Consider the following 23,949-nt stretch of genomic DNA (forward strand, 5'->3'; position numbering starts at 1 on the left):
AAAAAGAAAATAAATACAGTCACCACATCTAAGAATTGTTAAGCTGCAATATAATGTTGGCTTTTGGGATTAATACCTATTTAAGGTCCTGCTTCACCTGTCATTAATTTCTACCCATACTGTGCTTCATCATGAATGTATAATATAAAGGCCACAACAGAATATTGGACATTGAAGTGAATGGAAAAGAGTGCAGTTCAGTTGTGACTCCTAATTATCCTGTCTAGATGACAGAGGCATGGAACCTTTATGAATGGATGAACTGCCTCCTTTTAGTTGCTGTATTATGTTTATTGCTTGTCATGTCTATTCTGGGCTACTGCAAGAGAGAGAAGAAGCTTTCTGAATTTTATCTTGTGTGAACATTAACAACATGGCAGCATTGTGGACAGTCGCCAGAATACAAACACAAGCCCTAGTTGGCGCCCTACTGGAAGATAGATGATCCACATTTTTCAGGTAAGAAAAACCATCATTTATTTGCATTTTTTTCCTATTAAGCAATATTTCAATTAATTTTAAAATACCTTCATTTTTGACCTCCATGCCTTTTGGCACCAAATTTTAAGCAGAAATTTATTTGTTTTTAAGGTTAGAACATGAGGTCAGTCAGTCTCTTCCTGCTCCTTTGCAGTAGCTCAGTGGACAGGACCCTGTGCTGCAGACTACTACTCCGTGATTATGTGTAAGTAATTAATTAATGAGGAAATACATGAATGTAAGCTACTATTCCAGGAGCTCAGAGATTTGTTTTTTATGTTTCTTGCTTTTCTTTTTCACAGGAGATGAAGGGAGAGATGAACAGAGACAGCCATTTTCCCTAACAGGCAGAGGTCCTAAAGATATGCATCAATGTGCACCATCCCCACACTGCTCTAAAGCCAAGACCTTTCCACACTGCTTCTTAAAGCAAGAGAATATGAAGTTTTGTCATTCTGAGTACATGGAAACATCTGTGGATGAGGACCGGCTTTCTTTATCGCGGGGCTCATATGTTGAGGAAGTCAGTCATGAAAATGTAGAGTATGCAACTGCTAACAAGCCACCAAATGCCCATATTACAGGCAGCACGCCCTCCAGCTTTCCTCCAAATGTGGATGAATCCATTCAGGGACAGATGACCATAGCTGAGGTGTCATCAAATTGCATATCTGAATCAGACCTTTACTTGGCTGAGCATGATTCTTCTTCAGACAGCCAAGCATCCAGCCAACGTGAACGACCTAAAGTGAGGAAAAAGAAGAAATATAGGCGGCGTTCTTTGTTGGTATCGGAGTCAAAAAAACATATGAACGTTCAAACTACTCAGATGTTTGAGATATCTCCTGAGGAATGTGCAAGTAGGGCCCAGTGTACTTCCAGGGGACCATTTTCATGTGTTGACCAAAGATTACAAGATCTTTGTGAACTCCAGAGGAGCATGGCTACTGACCTGCGAGGTTTGCGTGGGGAGATGGCCAACATTGGCTTGATACTGGGAAAAATGCTGGAACTTCTTGAGAAATCTTCAGCTGCCAATACTGCGGTAACAGAGAATCTTCCACATGACAGAAACTGAAACATGAGATCGTTTTACAGGTGTCTCTAAAGTAGAAGTAATGAGTCTGGATCATTGACTGTTTTTTGCTGTTTCGTTTGTTATAATGTGCATTTTGCATTTTATTGTAAATAATAAAAAAAACAAAAAAAAAATGCTTGTTCATGTCTGCTGTATTTCATCAGCATAAAATGGAACTTTGGTCAAAAACCTGTTTTTTTTTTTTTTAATTATCAGATGGGGTCAGGAAGGCTCAGATTGTTAGGTTTTTTTCTTCTTTGTTCTCATTCACAGATATTCTTTCACATCCTGTCTTTTGACAAGATGAAGTTCAAGGAAATCTACACAAATAAGTACGCAAACACCAAAATAATAGGTAAAAAAAAAAAAAAAAAAAAAAAAAAAAAAATTGAAAAAAGTTCTAATCTTTTGCATTTTGGGAAAAAATACCTGGTGTTGCAATTTGGCAAATGCCACCATTTTTCTTTTCTTTTTTTTTTTTTTATACCCCATTTAATGTTTTTCCTAATAATTTGAAGATATGGGTTCCTTTTTTTTTTTTTTTGTTAAAGCGGAGTTCCACCCAAAAATGGAACTTCCACTTGTTCATCTCCTCCCTTCCTCCGGTGCCACATTTGGCACCTTTCAGGGGGAGGTGAGAACAGGGACCTATTTTTGACAGGTCCAAATCCCCACAAGCGGGAGACTGGGTCGCATCGCAGTCTCTCAGAAGTTCGGCCCCTTCCTCCGCCGTCGGGCCAATTAGTGCAGAGCGCTTCGCGCATGCGCAGTAGGGAGCTGGTTGTGAAGCTGAAAGACTTCACTGCCAGGTTCTCGTACCGGCAATGGCGGTGGCTCCACCCGACAGCCGATCCGAAGATCGGCTGCCTTGCTGACATTGCGAGCTCCCTGGACAGGTAAGTGTCCTAATGTTCAGTCAGCAACTGTAGTATTTGTAGTTGCTGACTTTTAATTATTTGTGGGGTGGGCAGACCTCCGCTTTAAAGTGAATTTGTACTTTGGCAGATGTGCTTGATGGCAGGTGCTGCTCTAGAGCTTGTACCCACCTACCTTCCGGATCCCCAGAAGCTGTTTAAATTTTGGGTGATGATCCAGCCAGACATTAGTGGACTCCAGCCTAGTGTTGGCTGCTCATACACACCTAGTTATGGAAGGTATTACGCTTTACCCATACCTAGTAGTTCTGGGTTGATGGAGCTCTGATGTATAGGTCAGTGAGGTATTGAGTGGAAGGAAAGTGGGTGTAAAGCGGCGGAAAGTTTTTGCTGTTCTGGCCACATCCCTGCCTTCAGGTTGTCCTACAGGCTTCATGTCAGCATGTCATTTTGCTAGTGTGTGTGTTTTTTTTTTTTTTTTTTTTTTTTTATATGTTATGTGTCCGTGTCTAACCTGATTGTTGGGCTGGCTTGATGGTTCTGATCTTTTACCAAAAAGCTATTTTACAGGGTCTGACAACTCCTACCATCTGCCTCACAGATCTAACAGACTTAGTAGGAGAAGGTTTATGCCGCGTACACACGACCGGACTTTCTGACAGAAAAGATCCGACGGAATCATTTCATCGGATATTCCGATCGTGTGTGGGCTACATCGGACTTTTTCTTTCGAAAATGCTGACGGACCTAGAAATAGATCATGTTTTAAATCTTTCCGACGGAATCCATTCCTATCAGGAAAACCGTTCGTCTGTATGCTATTCCGTCGGACCAAAAACAACGCAAGGGCAGCTACTGGCTATTTAACTTCCTTTTTCTAGTCCCGTCGTACTTGTTGTACATCACCGCGTTCTAAACGATCGGACTTTGGTGTGATCGTGTGTACGCAAGTCCAGCGGAACTCCGTTGGAACTCCGTCAGCAAAACCGTCAGACTTTATTCTGACGGAAAAAACGGTCGTGTTTACGAGGCATTAGACTTCTTGAAGGGTGAGTGGTGCAACTTCCTTTCTCTCCCTGGGTTAGATAGTTATAGTTAGTCAGGTTGAAAATAAGATACAAGTTCAAAAAAAAAAAAAATACAATCCCATATACACAAACCTATACCCACAGTTGATCCAGAGGGAGGCAAAAAACCCCAGCAAAGCATGCTTCCATTTGCTACAGCAAGGGAAAAAATTACTGGTCCCCTGAGAGGCAATCGGATTTTCCCTGGATCAACTTTACGTATAAAGGTTAGTACCCAGTTATATTATGTACATTTAGGAAAGAATCTAGGCCTTTTTTAAAGCAATCGACTGAGCTTGCCAGAACCACTCTGGAGGGAGTCTATTCCACATTTTCACAGCTCTTACTGTGAAGAAACCTTTCCGTATTTGGAGATGAAATCCTTTTTCCTCTAGACGTAAAGGCGTGCCCCCTTGTCCTCTGTGATGACCTCAAAGTGAATAACTCCACACCAAGTTCACCATATGGACCACTTATGTATTTGTAAATGTTATTCGTATTCACTCTTATTCTCCTCCTCTCAAGGGGATGCTGGGGGGTGGCCCACCAGGTCTGAGATTGGCAGATCCATTGATCCATGACCCAGTCACCCCAGTCCCTAGCACAGCCCCCCTTCCCCACAGTTTGTCATTGACACACACTGTGTTGACATTGTGCTTCCTGGCTTTTTTACTGCACCCCCAGATCAGACAAGCTAGATCTGTACTTCTTGAATCGCCAAACACCCAAACTAGCTTTAGTCTGCTGGCTGTGAGAATCTGGTAGGGGTGTTTTAAGATAACCAGATTACCGACAAAGGGGATGTGTAAGCACCAATCAGTACAGAAGTCCCGTTAGCCCTTGATGGTGTGATGGGTCCACGATGCCCTGGACTCTCAAGAAACAGGTTCAATAAAACTGAGTGTAATTTAGCCTAAAAGACGAGATTTAAAAGCAGGATGGAGACAGGGGACAGATAATGCCATAAAATCTGCTTTCTTGCTTTGGTTTTGTTTAAAGCAGTGCTGAATTTATTCTTTTACTTTGTAGCTTAGAGAGGAATTTAACATTTTTTTTCCCATTTTGTATAGAGTAAAGGGCGGGGGGAGGGGGATTATAACCCCTGTCAGATTTTTTTTCCCATCTGTGTCCCATTATGTAGATTTCCCTTCACTTCCTGTGTCCCATAGCCAAACAGGAAGTGAGAGGAAATCCCTGGTCACCAGAACTTTTTGTACTCATTGGAAAATTTCCCCTCTATTAAATTTCTGGGGACAACCCAAAATTTGGGTAATTTCTTACTTCCCACGATAATGGTAAACAGGACCAATAGAGAGGCAGAATCTCCTTTTTAACAGGGGCATAGACCGCAATAAAAACTGTCAGGTGTTCTAATCCCTCTCCACTCTATCCAAATCTTAAAAAAAAAAAAAGTTTTGCCTTTTTAGTTATACCTTTTAAGCACTTATGATCTTGTAGCCCCAGCCTTTTCAGTCCACCTGTATTCCATCATGTCACCTGGATAGGTTTGCCTTTCCTTTTAACACTGGAACCAGTTAGCAGCTATCTCTTGAAAGGGTAAGCTGTTCTTTCATGTGAAGAAAGGAAGGTTTTCCTTTGAAATATGTTGAGCTTGCCTGTGTGTTTATGGTTTGGCAATAGACAGAGAGACAGCATAACCTTTTCCATTACCTTACTCCATATATTTGTGCACTGTTAGTGCTGCATGATGTTTGTTTAAAGGGGAAGGCCTTGGCAACACATTTTTGTTATACATTTTAATTTTACACTGTGATTTTAAATATACTGATTTAGACAGCAATTTTCTATGTAAATGTTAGTGTGTGTTTTTTTGTTTTGTTTTTGGAACACAGTGTCAGTTGCATGTGCAATAGTTTAAATTCTTTAATGTTTTTTCATTTTATCTTTTTTTTTTTTATTTATTACACCATCATCACAAATCAAATTATTCCTCCTAGTTGTACAGTTCATCACAGTAAATGTAGTGCATGGTGAACATGCTTGTGTCTATGATATTACTGCTGTGTATTAATTTTTAATCATTTCTGGTATTTTAAGTTTTCTGAATGTGGACCCCAGGGTAAAAATAGACTGCAGATAAAATGCACACAATGTCGGTGAACGGCTAGAAAACGCTCTGTAGCAGGAGGTGATCAAATCTGCTCTCGAGTATCATGCGGGACTGAGGCTCTCTTTAATGGACAGTAGCTGTAGCAAGGATGGCTGTAGGCACCTGCAAAGCCACCAAGCCCTGGTACCTTGACCAGAGCATTGCCACAAATAAGCGTGTTATCTTATCTCCAAGCACAATACACAATTTAAATTTTATATATATATATATATATATATATATCTTCTCTCCATCTCTCTCTCTATCATATCTCTATCGATATAGATAGAGAGATGGGGAGAATATATATATATATATATATATATATATATATATATATATATATATATATATATATAATCTATCATATCGAGAGAGAGATCTCTATATATAATAAATATATATATATATATATATATATATATATATATATATATATATATATATATATACACACACAGTGACAATTCCATTGCCTGCCAATATGTTGGTTTGTCTCTAATCCCAAAATTATACCAGCAGCAGGGTACATTTTGGTTATAGGATGCATTCTGCAACACAGCTTGGTTGCATGCCCCCCACCCCTGGTCTGGATAGTGATTTAGTTGCAACAAAATGAGGCTGGGCCATTCACAGTAATTTTTTTTTTTTTCTTTTTTTTTTTTTTTTAATAGTCCTGGGATTTCAGCTTTGAAAGAACTCTGAGTAGTTTAAACAGGTACCCTGCAAAATAAAGAACTAATACCTATCCTGTCACCTGCACCACCAAGAGCTAAGCTTGCTGATCAGCATCCAACACTTCAGGCTAGCAATGAAATTCCATTCCGAAGTATAACTTTTGAGATTTGCTTCATTGTGTATCTTTTTATATTTTATGTTTTATAGGAAGGATTCTGACGATGAGAGTAGTGATCATTTGAAGTGGTTGTAAAGGCACAAGGTTTTTTACCCTCATGCATTGAAGTTAAAAAAAAAAAACCTGCGTGCGGCAGCCCCCCCTAATACTTACCTGAGCTCCCTCTGAATCCAGAGATGTCCATGAGAGCCTTGCCTCTCCGGGGACTAGCACTCCTGATTGGCTTTTGGCAGCAACGGCTTTCAATCAAAGTCAATCAGGGGACGGAGGAGGCAGGGCCGAGCTGCAGCTCCGTGTGTGAATGTACACACAGTTGAGGGGGGGGGGTGTGTGGGGAAGGGGTCCCAAATTGTAGGCGTCAGCAAAATTGAGAAGTCCGCATGTAGTTGAGGGCTAATCACACCTTTAGCTACATGTTACACCCCCATGACAGAAGGCAGCGGTTTTTCTCTCCTGCAGCCTCTTGTCACATTTAAAATAAGATCGGCTGTGCGGGGCTCTGCCTGCAAAGCCGTGTCATTCATTCACAGGGATCAGAAAATCCTGTCTCCTACCGTAGTAGACAAACTTGTAGTTCTCCATGGACTATGAGAGTGCTGGTCAGTGCCCCTATAGTCCATTGACTTTTTTCCTACACCTCAGTAACTTTCTGCTCCTAGAAGTACGAGCAGAGAGCTGTACAAAGTGTCTGTCTGCAGGAGCCTGACATTGCACCCAAGATTCACTGATCACAGGCAGTGCAATGCTTTTCAGGCTCCTGAGATTTTAAAAAATAAATAAAAATAGATGCACATTTTCTTACTTGCAAAAAAGGTGTGGGTTTTTGTTTTGTTTGTTTTTTTTTTTTGCACAAAGGTAAAATTATCATCTGAGAAGATCAAACAATTATCAGTTCTTTATTTCCACAAGTGACAGCAGGAATGCAAAAGGCAGCCAACACATTTTGGGGCCAAAAAATCTTCCTTCATCAGGGCTTGATCAATGTATTGAAAAACAAAAGCTCTTGGTATGTGATTTTTTCTTTTTGGGGTTAAACTAGATAAACAGGAGGAGATAAGTCAGTGGTCATGCCAGTATTAGCGTCAAAACAATATGCCATTTAAACTGGCTAGTTCTATACAATAACTGTTACCCTGCCTAAAACTAACAGAAATCACATTACACGAGTCTGTTTTTGCGACATTTTTTGTTATTTACGATATTTAGTAGGAGTTTTCAGTTAGATTTCTCTATATGCTATGGTTACATGGCATTTATAAGTCAATGAATATTTATATGGTATTTGTACTTTTCGCAAAATGCAAATCACTGATCTTGTTTTGGGGTATGTGTGTTTTTTTTTTTTTTTTTTTTTTTACATACCGGTAATTCTTATTCTGTTTCTATATGAAAAATGTATTCAAAACCTGTTATTTGAAAAAAATCCTTGGTCTAAAGATCAAAGTATATAACGCTTTTCAAGAGAGACCCAAGGGAAAGAGTTTAACACAACTGAAAGTGTTTAAGTGCACCCTTCTAACTTTGCCCATAGCGGCCCCGGTGGGAAAAAGACATTCAACCTCAGTGAAGCAAAACCAAAGTGCCAACTACTCATAGACATTAAATTGTCTCCTGATCAGGTTATTTGAGACTGGATGAAGCCTACAAATTCTATAACAATTACTGTCTTTGCAGATATTAACCCCTTCATGCCTAAGCACAATTTTGCAACTTTGACATGTGTTAGTAAAGCCGTACATATCATCACAACTACTTTGCGCATCCAGGTGGATTATCCCTTGTTTTTTTTGTTTTTTTTGTTGAGGACAAATTGGGCTTTCGTTTTGTTTTATCAAAGGAAAACTTGCCCAAACTAGTAAAAAAAAGAAATTTAAATATGTGTATTTTATTTGTTGTTTGTACCTCGTAGTACAACTTAGAATCAATAGTGCTCATTTTGCGTTTTTTTTTTTTTTTTTTTTTGTCCCACCTAAACCACAGACACTGATACTAAAAAAATAAATAAAAATAAAACAAAATCTTGCCTAAAATATACCGACCCTGACTTGACCCAAATACTTACCCTGTTGGTGACCTAGATCAAACCTTGACCTAGATATTTTTTCTTTTACATTTTACTATTTATTTTTTGCGCACGCTTTTTTTTTTTCCCTCTCTGCAAGGAAGGAGAAAGATGCATTGTATCTTTCCTCTCCATTCGCAAAGAGAGAAACACAGGGACAGGCTTCACAGTGACTAATCACTGTGGTAGCCAACCGGAGGCTACCACAGTAATCGGGTGACCCAGAATGAGGCGTTCCGGGTATTGATCATTAGTACGGGGCCCAGGGCTCTTGGTGAGACCTCAGTCTCTTGAGATCCCATATTTGGGTTACATTGGTGGGAAGGGGTTAAAAAGACTGCCATGGAGGGGACAAACTCAGATGGCAGACTGAGGGGCAGCAGTGCCCAAAACCTTCCTGTCCAGCTGACTGTTGATCCAGGAATGCAGGTAGTGTTGCAGCTCTTTCTCTCACACACACATTCTTGTTAGCCTATAGTTAGTGTTGCACTGATACTGGTATCTGTGCTGATAGTAAGCCTTTGCACAGGTACTTCTGCTCGTGCAAATGCTCTTCAAAGCTGCAGACTAAGACTGAGTTCACATGTGTGCGATTTAACCACTTAAGGACCAGCCTCCTTTTGGATTTTAGGTGTTTACATGTTTAAAACAGGTTTTTTTGCTAGAAAATTGCTTAGAACCCCCAAACATTATATACAGTTTTTTTCTAACACCCTAGTGAATAAAATGGCGGTCATTGCAATACTTTTTTTTTGCACCGTATTTGCGCAGCGGTCTTATAAGCGCACTTTTTTTGGAAAAAAATCACTTTTTTGAATAAAAAAATAAGACCGCAGTAAAGTTAGCCCAATTTTTTTCTATATTGTGAAAGATAATGTTACGCCAAGTAAATTGATACCCAACATGTCACGCTTCAAAATTGTGCCCGCTCGTGGAATGGCGTCAAACTTTTACCCTGAAAAATCTCCATAGGCGACATTTAAAAAATTCTACAGGTTGCATGTTTTGCGTTACAGAGGAGGTCTACCGGTTGCGGCGATACCTCACATTTGTGGTTTGACCACCGTTTTCATATGCGGGCGCTACTCGCGTTTGCGTTCGCTTCTGCGCGCGAGCTCGTCGGGACGGGGGGTTTTTAAAAATTTTTTTTTTTTATTTTACATTATTTTATTTATTTTTACACTGTTTTAAAAAAAAATTGTGTCACTTTATCCCTTTTACAAGGAATGTAAACATCCCTTGTAATAGAAAAAAGCATGAATGACAGGACCTCTTAAATATGAGATCTGGGATCAAAAAGATCTCAGATCTCATATTTACACTAAAATGCAATAAAAAATAAAAAAAAGTCATTTAAAAAAATGACACTGAAAAAAATATGCCTTTTTTAAGAGGCGTGGGCAGAAGTGACGTTTTGACGTTGCTTCCGCCCAGCAGTGTCATGGAGACGAGTGGGCGCCATCTTAGCCTCACTCGTCTCCAGGAACAGCACGAAGTAGGATGCGATCGCCTCCGCCGCTACCGACGGCTCCGGTAAGTGGCGGAGGGCACCGGATCGCGGCAGGAGAGGGGGGCCTCTCCCACCACCGATTAAAAATGATCTTGCGGCGAATCCGACGCAGGGACCACTTTTATCAGAAAGCCGGCCGCTGCACGAAATTGGGGATACCGGGGTTATGGCAGCTAGCTGCTGCCATAACAACTATTTCCACCGTCAAAGTTTGGACGTACATCGGTGTGCTGCGGTCGGCGAGTGGTTAAGTGCGATTTGTAAAAAGCGTCTGGTGCAGTGTTGTTCAGGTGCAAATTTTTAATGTGTGTTATACTTGAAATCGCACCTGAAATGGACTGAAAATCGTATTGGACGATCTTCAAAATCGCACTGCGACTGACCAGAACATTTGTGTTGCGGCTCCATAGAATAAAAATAGGTATCGATGCGTCCCTACCTATAACTTTTATGGACGGCATAACTGACCATTTGGAGCATGCAAGAGGCAGCACGGTGCAGACGTTTTTCTGGAATCTGGTCCAGATTCTCCACTGCCTAAGCAGGAACACTGTAAGGGAGATACTGCACTTGCAGACATTAGGAGAAGGTCAGCCCATGCATTTATGTCCAACTGTTCTATCTCTAGCAAGTTAAACTAAAATACAGGGTACAGCAAAAATAGAGAAAGTTGGGAGTACAGAGCCAGAAATCAATATGGAGTATCTGTAGGGGAAAAAGTGAAACCATATTAGGGCTTTTCAATACTAAAACTTAAACTGTATGTTCAGTACTTTTTTTTTAATTAATTTTTTGTCACATTAATATGGAAGCTTTGTAATCTTTGGGGTTCGGATCACTAGCCAGCTGCTTGTTAAAAAAAACGAGTAAACAAAAAACACTTTCTTCAGCAAATAAAACAAAAACTGCCCATGACTGTGGTATACAGCAAATAGCACTACAGATCACCACCAGTATAATAGTCCCACAGCAGGGTTTAGGGTTCCTGTCTGCTATGAGGTCTAGGAAAGGAGTCTTCCTTGGCCAGATATGTCATAGTCCTCTTGTAATTGTATTCTCTTCCACTCAACACCTCACAAACCTATGCTGACAGCTTCCTGCCATTTTCAGACCTTTTGCAGGTGAGTTATTCCTTACAAGACCAAAGCCATAATCGGGGTTGGAGGATCTTTCCTACTCATCTCTCCGAGTGTCCAAATTCTGTGTTCCATATAAGGACTCAAAGGATGAATTCACCTTTGGGAATATTTTTACATGTTCCACCCATTTTTAGGGTGAAAGATGTAAAGTTAATACTCCTGCAGCCTCTGCCTGGTCCGCTGCCTCTAGTGACTGTGAACCAGGGATCTTCTCCCGCTGCTCGCTGTCACTATTAAAAAAAAAAAAAAAAAAAAAAAAAAAAAACACAGCCGCGCGGGGCTCCTCCCACCAGGCCAGCTTTCCCTTTCTATCAGATCGCTCTGGAACCCCTCACCCTGCATGAGTGAGAATCCCTGAGTACTCCAACTGAGCTTCTTTTCATCCCCCTTAACCACTTAAGGACCAGCCTCGTTTTGGATTTTAGGTGTTTACATGTTTAAAACTGTTTTTTTTTGCTATAAAATTACTTAGAACCCCCAAACATTATATATGGTTTTTCTTCTAACACCCTAGAGAATAAAATGGCGGTTGTTGCAATACTTTTTTTTGCACCGTATTTGCGCAGTGGTCTTAATAGCGCACTTTTTTTGGAAAAATTTCACTTTTTTGAATAAAAAAATAAGACAACAGTAAAGTTAGCCCAATTTTTTTTTATATTGTGAAATATAATGTTACGCCAAGTAAATTGATGCCCAACATGTCACGCTTGAAAATTGCGCCCGCTCGTGGAATGGCGTCAAACTTTTACCCTCAAAAATCTCCATAGGCGATGTTTAAGAAATTCTACAGGTTGCATATTTTGCGGTACAGAGGAGGTCTAGGGCTAGAATTATTGCTTTCGCTCTACCAGTCACGGCGATACCTCACATGGGTGGTTTGACCACCGTTTTCATATGCAAGCGCTACTCGCGTATGCGTTCGCTTCTGCGCGCGAGCTTGTCGGGACGGGGATTTTTAAAAATTAAAAAAAAAAATTTTTATTTATTTTACATTATTTTATTTATTTTTACACTGTTTAAAAAAAAATTGTGTCAATTTTATTCCTATTACAAGGAATGTAAACATCCCTTGTAATAGAAAAAAGCATGACAGGACCTCTTAAATATGAGATCTGGTCAAAAAGACCTGAGATCTCATATTTACACTAAAATGTATTAATAAAATAAAGTCATTTAAAAAAATGACATTTGAAAAAATGTGCCTTTTAAGAGGCGTGGACGGAAGTGACGTTTTGACGTCGCTTCCGCCCAGCAGTGTCATGGAGACAAGTGGGCGCCATCTTAGCCTCACTCGTCTCCAGGCACAGGACAGAGACAGATGCGATCGCCTCCGCCGCTACCGACGGCTCCGGTAAGCGGCGGGGGGGGGGCCTCTCCTGCCACCGATTAAAAGTGATCTTGCGGCGAATCCGCCGCAGGGACCACTTTTATCTGAAAACTGTCCGCCGCACGAAAACGGGGTTATGGCAGCTAGCTGCTGCCATAACAACGATATCCCCGTTCAAAGTTTGGACGTACATCGTCGTGCGGTGGTCAGTAAGTGGTAAGGGACTATAACCAAAATAATGGGGACACTCATCTGCCTTCCATTACCTTTCCCTGGCATCCTGTACAACCTGTTTATAAATATTATTTCCAGCCTGCAGGCAGATCCAGGTACACGGCCATACCAATCTACACCCATGGGAAGGGCTGTCTTCAAAGCGTTTCACAGGTTTCTTGTTGTAATAATTGTAGAGCTTTTTTAGATTCACTAGAGGGAGCCCTTAGGGGTTCTGTGCAATTACTGTTTGTCAACAGCTGTTAAGGTACCTGCTGCTCAAAGTGTATTGTTTTCTATGAGTGAGATATCAATATCAACACTGTTTGTAAGCTAAACTGACAAGCGAACATGTAATACAAGTGCTGGATCTCTCGGCTGTTGTGGTGTCTGGGTTACCAAGAAACCATAGAAGAATCAGCTGTGTTACCTTTCTACTCCGGCTTTTCTTATTTACTGGAGGGCTAATGTACAGGTGCATTGCAGTGCAATTATTAATTGTGCTTTAACCAGAGGTCAATGTCCACCAGTCTAGTTTGCAATGCCTACTGTACATTTGTGTAAACACAACATTGGCATAATAATGTCTTCCAGAATAAAGAGCACAAGAAACAAATGTCAATGAGCTGAGCCCAGACTAGGAAGAATAATATCATCAATACTGGTATTTGTCATTATAGAAATAAGCAGAGCTCCTCTTTAAAGATTGTCGGCAGCTACAAATATTGTACCCAGGGTTCCAGTGTTGTCTCCAACTGGGTCGGTTCTTCGCAAGTCTTTAGGTCCCCGGTGCCACCAACTTGGATATGGGAAGCAGGCTGATTGCCTGGTGTTTCACATTCTGATTGGTCCCACAACCTCCTGGGACCTGTGACGTGTCCCAGGAGCTTGCTGGTGCGGGGGCCAAATTATTATTATTATTATTATTATTATTATTCTTAAGGATTTATATAGCGCCAACAGTTTACGCAGAGCTTTACAATATAAAAAAGAGACAATACAGTTACAATACAAAAAAATACAAGAGGATTAAGAGGGCCCTGCTCAGAAGAGCTTACAATCTAATAGGGTGGGGCAGGTGGTACAAAAGGTTGTAACTGTGGGGAATGAGCTGATGGAAGTGGTAGGAGATTAGTTGGAGACGTGATAGACTTTCCTCAAGAGATGAGTTTTCAGGGATCGCCTGAAGGTAGCAAGAGTAGGGGATAGCTGGACCAGTGGAGGTAGCAAGTTCCAGGGGATGGGAAAGGCTCTGGAGAAATCCTGGAGATGAGCATGGGAGGAGGAGACGAGAGAGCTTGAGAGTAGGAGGTCTTGAGAAGAGCGGAGAGGACGATTTGGGTGATATTTGGAGACAAGATTGGTGATGTAGCTCGGGCAGAGTTGTGAATGGCTTTGTATGTTGTGGTTAGTATTTTTAATTTAATTTGCTGGGTGATTGGGAGCCAGTGTAGGGATTGGAGGAGAGGGTTGGCAGACACTGAGCGGTTGGTAAGGTGGATAAGTCTGGCAGCAGCATTCATGATAGACTGAAGAGGGGATAGAATATGGAGAGGCAGGCCAATGAGAAGGGAGTTGCAATAGTGAAGTCGAGAGATAACAAGGGAATGAATGAGGAGCTTGATGGTTTCATTTGTTAAAAAGGGGCAAATTTTAGAGATGTTATGGAGGTGAATTCTACAAACTTTTGACAACGATTGGACTTGGGGCTGAAATGACAAGGATTACACCTAGTATCCTGGCATGAGGGGAGGGACTGATAGTTGCATTGTTGATTTTGATGGAAAAGTCATGGAGGGGGGCATATTACTAGCTTAGTTTTAGAGAGATTTAGTTTAAGGAAGTGGTGCAACATCCATGCTGATATGTCAGTATGTATGTTAGTAATGTGAGGTGAGGAGTAGACAGATTTGGGTGTCATCGGCGTGGTATTGGAAGCCATGGGCGGTTATCAAGTGACCAAGGGAGGAAGTGTAGATAGAGAAGAGAAGGGGTCCAAGAACAGAGCCTTGGGGGACCCCCACAGAAAGGGGCAATGGAGGAGACAGAGTTGTAGGTGATACTGAAGGAGTGCTGTGATAGGCAGAAAACCAGGATAGAGCAGAATCTCTGAGGCAAAGAGAATGGATTTTATTGAGAAGGAGCGGGTGGTCAACGGTATAAAAGGCCGCAGAGGGGTCAAGTAGTAGGAGTATGGAGTACTGGCTGTTGGTTTTAGCAGTTAGTAAATCGTTAGTGAGTTTTAGTAAGGCAGTTTCCGTGGAGTGCTGCGAGCAAAAGCAATGGGTAATGAAGGTTATTTTCACTGGGGTAGGAGCTAAGACGGTTGTACACAAATAGGTTTACATGGACAAAAGCAGATATACAAGCAAGCTTATGCAGTAAAGCAGTGCAGAGGACAGAATAGATGTAGAAAGTACAGTAACAGGGACCAATCCTATTTCAGCCTAATAAAGTCAGACTAGTGAAAGATCAAAGGAGACCCCTGTGATAAAACATGACTATTGCCATTGCTAAATTCTGCAAATACTAGATGCTGTGCTGTCACACTGATTATTTGGCCTCAGTGCTTTGAGTTACTGATCCACTATAAGTATGCAAATAAGTACATTTGACTTTCTAGGCATCCATATTTTTTTTTTGTGACAGAGTTACTTTACATTAGTTCTAAAGTCAGCATCTTTGTTTAACCACTTCAATACAGGGCATTTTCACCCCCTTCCTGCCCAGGCCAATTTTCAGTTTTCAGCGCTGTAACATTTTGAATGACAATTGCACGGTTAGTGCCGGTTCACACGGAGGTGACTTGTCAGGCGACCTAGTCGCCTGACAAGTCGCCTCCCGTTCTGTACAATGTAACCGTTCTAATAGGAGCGACGCAAGTCGCTCCGACTTAGAAAAAGGTTCCTGTACTTCTTTTGGGGCGACTTGAGGCGACTTGCATAGACTTCTATACAGAAGTCGTTTTGCAAGTCGCCGTGGATGTCGTGTGCAGGTCGCCTCGGTGAGGCGACCTGCAAGTCGTGCCGCCCCTAGTGTGAACCGAGCCTTATACTACACTGTACCCAAATTTTTTTTCCCCGCAAATAGAGGTTTCATTTGGTGGTATTTGATCACCTCTGCGTTTTTTGTTTTTTGCGCTATCAACAAAGAAGAGCGACAAGTTTGAAAAAAACACAATTTTTTTAAATTTTTCGCTATATCCCCAATTTAGAAAAAAACAATAACAAAAAAAAAACATTTTTTTCCTCTGTTTAGGCCACTATGTATTCTTCTACATATTTTTGGTAAAACAAAAAAAAAAATCGTATAGCGTATATTGATTGGTTTGCGCAAAAGTTATAGGGCCTACAAAATAGGGGATAGATTTATGGCATTTGTATTAATATTATTATTATTATTATTATATTTTTTTTTTTTTTTTTTTTTACTAGTAATGGCAGTGATCTGCGATATTATTTATTTATTTTTTTAACGTGACGGTGACATTGCGGCGGACATATTGGACACTTTTGGGACCACTGACAGTTATACAGCGATCACTGCTATCAATATGCAGTGATTACTGTATAAATGTCACTAGCAGGGAAGGAGTTAACACTAGGGGGCGATCAAGGGGTTAAATGTGTTACCTAGGCAGTGATTCTAACTGTAGGGGAGGAGACCCGGTGTTCATACTTGGTATGAACACACGATCGGTCTCCTCTACCCTGATGGGACGTGGATCTGTGTGTGTTTACGCACACAGATCCACGGTCCTGCTCTGTAACGAGTGATCGCGAGTGCCCGGCAGACATTGCGGTTGCCAGGCACGTGCATTGGCTCCTCGGTGAAGCGGTGGGCCCCCTATACCGCCAGGAAGCCGAGGACGTCATATGACGCCCGCCCAGGATGGGAGAACCTATCTGCGGATGCCATGTGACAATATGCGGGTAGGCAAGTGGTTAAAATGCCTGTCGGATTTTATTTTGAATACCATCTTTGTGCTATAAGTTTTTGTTTTTTTGTTTTTTGTTTTTGTTTTTTGCTTTCCCATTGGGACACATCAGCAAGTGGGAGGAAAAAATTATGCATAGGTAGAGATATACTAAAATTGGAGTGTGCAAAATCTGGTGCAGCTCTGCATAATAACCAGTCTGCTCGGCCCTGCCCCCCTCTCTCTGGCTGTGATTAACAGCCGATAAGAGCAGAAGAACCTGGGAGCTGCACATCAGAACAAGACCTGCTGTGCGTAGACAAGTGGCAGTCTCAGCCTGGACCCCCGCTAAATCACGCCCCCCAACACGTTTCACTCCACCCACTGGAGCTTGCTCATGGGGATGGGTTCGCTGTGATTAACAGCAGCGAGAGCCAATGGTTTCCGCTGCTGTGTCTCAGCCAATGACGAGGCAGAGATTCAGGAGAGCTTCTGCTATTGTGCACATCTCGGTATTGTGCTCAGGTGAGGCTGATGGGGGAGCTGCACACTGAAGGTTTGTTTTTTTTGTTTTTTTGTTTTTTTTTATGCATTTAATGCAAAAAAACTTCAGGCTTTAGAACCAACTTTAATTGAACAAGCTGAAGTTAGAAGCTGATTGGCTACCGTGCACAGTTGCACCATATCCTGAGTGCTCTAGTTTTTAAACTCCCCCGCCCCCCAAATGTCCTCTTAAATAAGTGTCTCCATTGGAAGATTTCACTCTTGTTCTGGTGAGACATCTCAGACTATTGGATTGTAACTTTTAATTCCTGGGACAGTGGTCACCAGTACAGGCAGAGAGAGTGAATCTTCCTAACTGCCAATAAAAACCTGACAGGGGTTCTTACTCCTCATCACCAAAGCCAAATCTTTACTTATACTTTAATACGGCTGGATGCTCTTTTGGGCCCCTTTGCTCTCAGCAGAAATCTGTCTTGTTTTGCAGCGTATTTTTACGTTGTGTATTTTCTCTGATCATGCTTTCTTTTCTTGTTTGCAGGGAATCTTGCCATTGCTCCTGGTACTTCAGATGGAGGGACGTTTACAAGTGACACCACCTCAAACAGCGATCAGGGGAAAGTGTTCCTCAGCTCCCTGCCGCCCAGCACAGTCGTGTATACTGTTCCGCATTCTATAAAACAGGATGGTCTGGAACGCAGCCTCGTCTTCTCTCAGTTAATGCCTGTTAATCAAAACACAGCACACGTAAACATTAGCATGCCTTCAGAGGATGCCTTGCAGTCCGTTGCTGCCTCCTTAGTAAACGGAACTCACTCCCCAAATTTCGCCCTTGCTCCTTCTACCTTAATTACCGCAGCCGGGCAGCTTGCTTCTGTTACAGGGAACCAAGCGGCAGCTATCAACCAGCCCATTTCTGCACCCGCCACCGTCACCACAGCCAGTGTCACTCCCACTAGTAACGCAAACTTTGCACCTCTTCCAAACTGTCACTACATCACTACTCAAGACATGTTGTCTATTTCTACACCACAGGCAGGCCTGGAGGAACCCATCACCACAAGCAGCAATAATAACACCGGCCACTTGGCTCATCAGGTCCATCAGGATTTCAACGACCAGCACAATCTGGTTCTTCAGCGTGTACCTGAGGCAAAGGAGAATTACCTATCAATTGCCCAGAACACCACTATTAGTGGCAGCGTCATGCTGTTGGATGCAAAATCCCAGTATGTCCTAAGTAGTATGGTCAACTCTGGCTGTGAGGAACTTGAAGGTGACAAAAAGGAGTTGGTCAAGCTTCAGAATGTTCAAATGGATGAAGATATGCAAGACATGTGAGCAAAAAAGAGTTTCTAAAAAGTAAATGAATTCTGATGACCCTTTTTACGGTTTCATCAATAGTTGACTAAAGTAGGATCTTTTTTGGCAAATCACCCTTTTGTTTTTCTCATTTTGATCTTCTACCCTCCAAAAGCCAGTTAAATCCTTTTTTTTTTTAACTTGGGTATTTAAAGGAATCGCCACTTTGGTGTACGAAACAAAAAATAACTATTTTTTTGGTACTTTTTGGGCTATGCTGGAAATGTATATAAAATTATCAAATAAGGGATAAAACAATGGCATCCTCCCCTTCCCCCCAAGGCCACACTCTTGACACTTTTTTTTTTTTTCCTTTCAAACTTTATTAGACAAATTGAAATGTTACATTTGAGCAGTGACTTTGCAGTGAGCTTCTGCTAATGCAAGAATGTTATTAATCTTTGCCAACTATGCTGTCCGACTAAAACAGTAGCATTTCGTGTCATTTACTTAAGGTATTGTATACAGACCTCCTTCTTTGTAGTAGCAATTGCAGCAGTTGTACAATTCTTAAATTTAATTTACTTGTAGCAAAAGCTGAAAATATGCAAGACTTTATTTTTTGGAAAACACTAACAGTGAATGTTGAAAAGCCGTAGAATAGCAAATCATAACTTTTTTTTTTTTTTCTTTTCTTCTTTTTATAGTTTGGGCTTGTTCTTTGCTGCTGCAATGAATTTTTTTTTTATCTAACTCTAGCTATTTAAAAAAATTTCCTGTGCCTTCTGGCCTGTGGGCCATTTATTTAGCAACCAAGCACATACTAAAAGAGTGGAGCGGTCATATGTGTGTTGTTTGTCTGGTTATATTTGAGATACGTTTTTTCACCGTTCCTTTTACTGACAGTGAATCCCCAACACATAGATTTTTATTGAACGATTCAATCCACTTGTTAGATTAGATCAAAGGTCTCCAAACCTTTTAAACAAAAGGCCGGTATACTGTCCTTCAGACTTCAGGGTTGCCGAACTGTGGGTGTAGCAATTGCTTCAGGTCTTGTGGTCAGTGGAAATTCTCCATTGTTCAGTGTGGGGGGGGGATTATGCCCAATCATTGGTGTCATTGGGAGGAATTATGCCCCACTATTATTATAATTTGGAGGAATTATGCCCCAATGTATCATTGGGAGGAATAGTGTCTTGTATCAGGTTGAGGTATAGTGGCCGGATAAAGACAAAGGACCACGTTTGGCCAGTGGGCCATTGTTTGGAGACCACTGGGTTAGATGGTCATAAAATAAAATAGTTATGACTTCACTGGGTGACAATTACCATATATATTTGTGACTTGTTTTGCCAGCTATATATCCTTTGTTAGAGAAGCCATCACTTGAGTTGGCTTCCAGGAATAAGGTCCAGGCTTCCAGTAGTATGCCCAGCACATGGACAGGAGACCTGCAGACAGTTTTGATGTTTTGTTGTTGGATTGTGGCATCACATCTGGCTGCCATTTTTGATTTGCAGACAGTTTTACCAACAGTTGTCTATTGGAGGGCCTTCTATAAAGTTTAATAGAGTTCTCTGGGTGTGCTCTTTTTCATATACATAGGTACACGTAGGTGCATCAAACCAGAAATTTGTGCAACTTAATATTTGTCAAGGTTGATCTTAAATCTTTGTGGGAAAATCAAAAAGCTCTGCCTGTGATGCCTTAAAGCCGGACACTTGTGACTGTGCTCCTCATGCCAGCTTTTTAAAGCAGGGAGTGTAGGTGGGTTAATTTCAATGACCGTTGTGTTCTTTGATCGATGTCAGTAGTATAATGCATATGATACATGAACATTATTGCCCAGTACATTAACTGACAAGTCACTAGCTTGTTCTTACGTTAATTTGACATGCACATCTACTATCACTAACTGGCAGTAATAGAGAACACTCGTTTTTGTGCCCTATCCAGGAGGATTATTAGAACAGTAGATGACAGATTCAGGCTTCTGATGCTATGACGGTTCATGATTCATTCACAGTGCAATTGGCACTTTATTGCAACAAGAACGTTTGAATTGGGTGATAATCTTCATTCATGGAATGCTGACCACCCATCAGACTGTGCATGTAGCTGCTTTTCTTCATGCAGCACTAGAATACTATCTGAATGGACATTGCTGTATTTCTATGTAGTGGAGACACACATACAGCTGTGGTCAAAGGTTTTGAGAAGAACACGTCGATTAATTTTCAAAAAGACTGCTGCTTCAGCGTTTTTAGCTCTTTTTGTCAGATGTTACTATGGTATACTGAAGTATAATTACAAGCATTTCATAAATATCAAAGGCTTTTATTGACAATTGCATTAAAGAGGAGTTCCACCCAGGGGCTCCATTAAAAAAAAAAAAATTAAAAGTCAGCAGCTACAAATACTGCAGCTGCTGACTTTTAATTGGACACTCACCTGTCCCTGGGTCCAACGATGCGGGGGATCGAAGCCCCGCTCGTCCCCCCCCCCTCCGCTCGTCGGCGCCGGCATTTCAACTGTGGGCGCCGGGCTGTGGCTTCACAGCCTGGCACCCACTGCGCATGTGCGAGCGGCGCCGTGATTGGCCGCTCAATCACCTGGGACCTGTAATGGGTCCCAGATGATTGACAGGAGGGAGGGAGCAGAGCCGAGCCCTTCCTGTGCCTGGGGGGAAGTGATGTCACCAGCCCAGGCAAAGGAATAGGCAGACTACGAGGGACCACCTAGCAACAGGCATTTAGAGGTAAGTAAAAAAAAATATATATATATTCAAATTTTTTTTGGTTTTTTTTTTTTTTACAATTTTTCAGGTATTTTTGTTTTTTTTGGTGGAACCCCACTTTAAGTTTACGCAAAGAGTCGATATTTGCAGTGTTGACCCTTCTATTTCCAGACCTCTGCAATTCGCCCTGGCATGTTATCAGTCAACTTCTAGGCCACTTCCTGACTGATGGCAGCCCATTCTGGATTTTGTCAGATTTGAATTTGTGGGGCTTTTTCTTGTTCACCCGCCTCTTGTAAGGTCTGGGGAGTTTCTTAGCCATGGACCCAAAATTTCGATGTTTTTTTCCCCAAGCCACTTAGTTATCACTTTTGCCTTTTGGCAAGGTGCTCCATCATGCTGGAAAAGGCATTGTTTGTCACCAAACTGTTCATGGATGGTTGGGAGAAGTTGCTTTTGTACCATACTTTATTCATGGCTGTCTTTTTAGGAAAAATTGTGAGTGAGCCCACTCCCTTGGCTGAGAAGCAACTCCACACATGAATGGTCTCATGACACAGGACTGATGGTAGCGCTCACCTTTTCTTCTCCGGACAAGGTTTTTTTCTGAATGTCACAAACAATCGGAAAGGGGATTCTTCTTAGAAAATGGCTTTACCCCATTCCTTAGCACTCCAATCCCTGTACCTTTTGCAGAATATCAGTCTGTCCCTGATGTTTTTCCTGTAGAGAAGTGGCTTCTTTACTGCCCTTCTTTCACAAGGCCATCCTCAAATTCTTCTCACTGTGCATGCAGATGCACTTACACCTGCCTGCTGCCATTCCTGAGCAAGCTCTGCACTGGTGGTGCTCCAATTCCACAGCTGAATCAACTGTAGGAGACTGTCCTGGCATTTGCTGGACTTTCTTGGGTGCCCTGAAGCCTTCTTCACAACAACTGAACCTCTCTCCTTGAAGTTCTTGATGGTCCGATAAATGGTTGATTTAGGTGAAGTCTTAGTAGCAGCAATATCCTTGGCTGTGAATTTTTTTGTGCAAAGAAATGATGGCTGCACGTGTTTCCTTGCAGGTAACCATGGTTAACAGAGGAAGAACCATGATTCCAAGCACCACCCTCCTTTTAAAACTTCCAGTCTGTTATTTTAACTCAGTCAGAATTAGAGTGACTTTGAGGCTTGTCCTCATCAACAATGACACCTGTGTTAGGCTGGGTTTACACTGCTGCCATGTCAGACATTGCATGTGATTTGCACTGCACTGCTGTGCAAATCGCATGCGATTTCTGTATGATGCGAATTTAGCCATACAGACTGGCTGAATTCGCACCACATTCGGACCAAAGTCATGCAGGACCCTTTTTTTGGTCCGCACCAGAATCTGATCACATGGGTGTTCACACCCATGCGATCCGATTCCTGTACGAATTGACATGCGAGACGATCTGGGGGTGTCATTAACTTTGTATTGACACCTGCAGCGGGTTCGAATAGGGCAGTGTGAACTGCCTGCGAGTTGTATGCGATGGATTCGCACGGGGGTTCTCGCATCGCAGCAGTGTGAACCGAGCATTACCCTGGGTTCACATTAGTGCGATGCGGGAACCAGCACGATTCCAGCGCCGGTTCCCACATCGCTCTCCCGCAGGCAGTTCACACTGCGAACCGCTGCAGCCTGTGCGAGTTCACAGTTTGCACTGCGGTCTGTGAACTAAACTGGGGGTGACATTAACTTTGTTAATAGGTGCACCCATGCGATCTGATTCTAGTGCGGGGAAAAACAAGTCCCTGCACTATTTTCTGTGCGAATCCAATGCAAGTTCAGCCATGCAACTGTGTGGCTGAATTCGCAGTGCTCAGAGATCGCATGTGATCGGCACATGCATTGCGGGTGCGAATCACATGCGATCTCTGAGATCGCGCTAGTGTGAACCCAGACCCAATGAAAGAATCACTGACATGATGTCCGCTGGTCCTTTTGTAGCAGGGCTGAAATGCAGTGAAAATGTTTTTTGGTATTAAAGCGGAGTTCCACACAAAAATGGAACTTCCGCTTTTCGGAACCCTCCCCCCCTCCGGTGTCACATTTGGCACCTTTCAGGGGGGAGGGGGGTGCAGATACCTGTCTAAGACAGGTATTTGCACCCACTTCCGGCATAGACTCCCATGGGAGTCTATGCCTCTTCCTGTCCCTCCGCGCTGTCTCCTGGGAAACACACAGCTCCCAGGAGATAGCGGGGACCAGTTACGATGCGCCACGCGACTCGCGCATGCGCAGTAGGGAACCGGGAAGTGAAGCCGCAATGCTTTACTTCCTGATTCCCGCACCTAGGATGGCGGCGGCAGCTGCCGAGAACCGAGCAGGTTCTCGGCGTTGCCTGCCGACATCGCTGGACCCTGGGACAGGTAAGTGGCCATTTATTAAAAGTCAGCAGCTGCAGTATTTGTAGCTGCTGGCTTTTAATATTTTTTTTTTTTTTTTTTGGCGGTTTAGGTGGACCCCTGCTTTAAGTTCATTTTCATGGCAAAGAGGGACTTTGCAATTAATTGCAATTCATCTGATCACTCTTCATAACATTGCGGCATATATGCAAATTGCCATCATAAAAACTGAGGCAGCAGACTTTGTGAAAATTAACTTGTGTGTCATTCTCAAATCTTTTGGCAATAGCTGTACAGTGCACAATGGAAGGACTTGGCGTTGGTTCCATAGGAATGTCCACAGTACCAGGCTTATTAGAACTCTAATATACTCAATGCGAACGCATGCGTTCAAC

General features: G+C 42.2%; 1 protein-coding gene across 2 annotated transcripts in view; it reads left to right on the forward strand.

Annotated features, from left to right (window-relative positions):
* The window catches only part of SIX4 (SIX homeobox 4), a 78,424-nt gene extending 54,786 nt beyond the window's left edge, over positions 1 to 23,638 (forward strand). Inside the window, exon 3 of one of the 2 annotated variants that reach the window (XM_073609664.1) lies at positions 783 to 1,784. In XM_073609664.1, coding sequence (XP_073465765.1) covers positions 783 to 1,558 — 776 coding nt within the window. In that variant the 3' untranslated portion in view covers positions 1,559 to 1,784. Of the gene's footprint in view, positions 1 to 782; positions 1,785 to 17,675 lie in introns of those variants that run through there. The other variant, XM_073609665.1, reaches the window with a different exon arrangement.
* The last annotated feature ends 311 nt before the right edge of the window (positions 23,639 to 23,949 follow it).

Source organism: Aquarana catesbeiana, linkage group LG13, assembly GCF_042186555.1.
Source record: "Aquarana catesbeiana isolate 2022-GZ linkage group LG13, ASM4218655v1, whole genome shotgun sequence".
Taxonomy (NCBI): domain Eukaryota; kingdom Metazoa; phylum Chordata; class Amphibia; order Anura; family Ranidae; genus Aquarana; species Aquarana catesbeiana.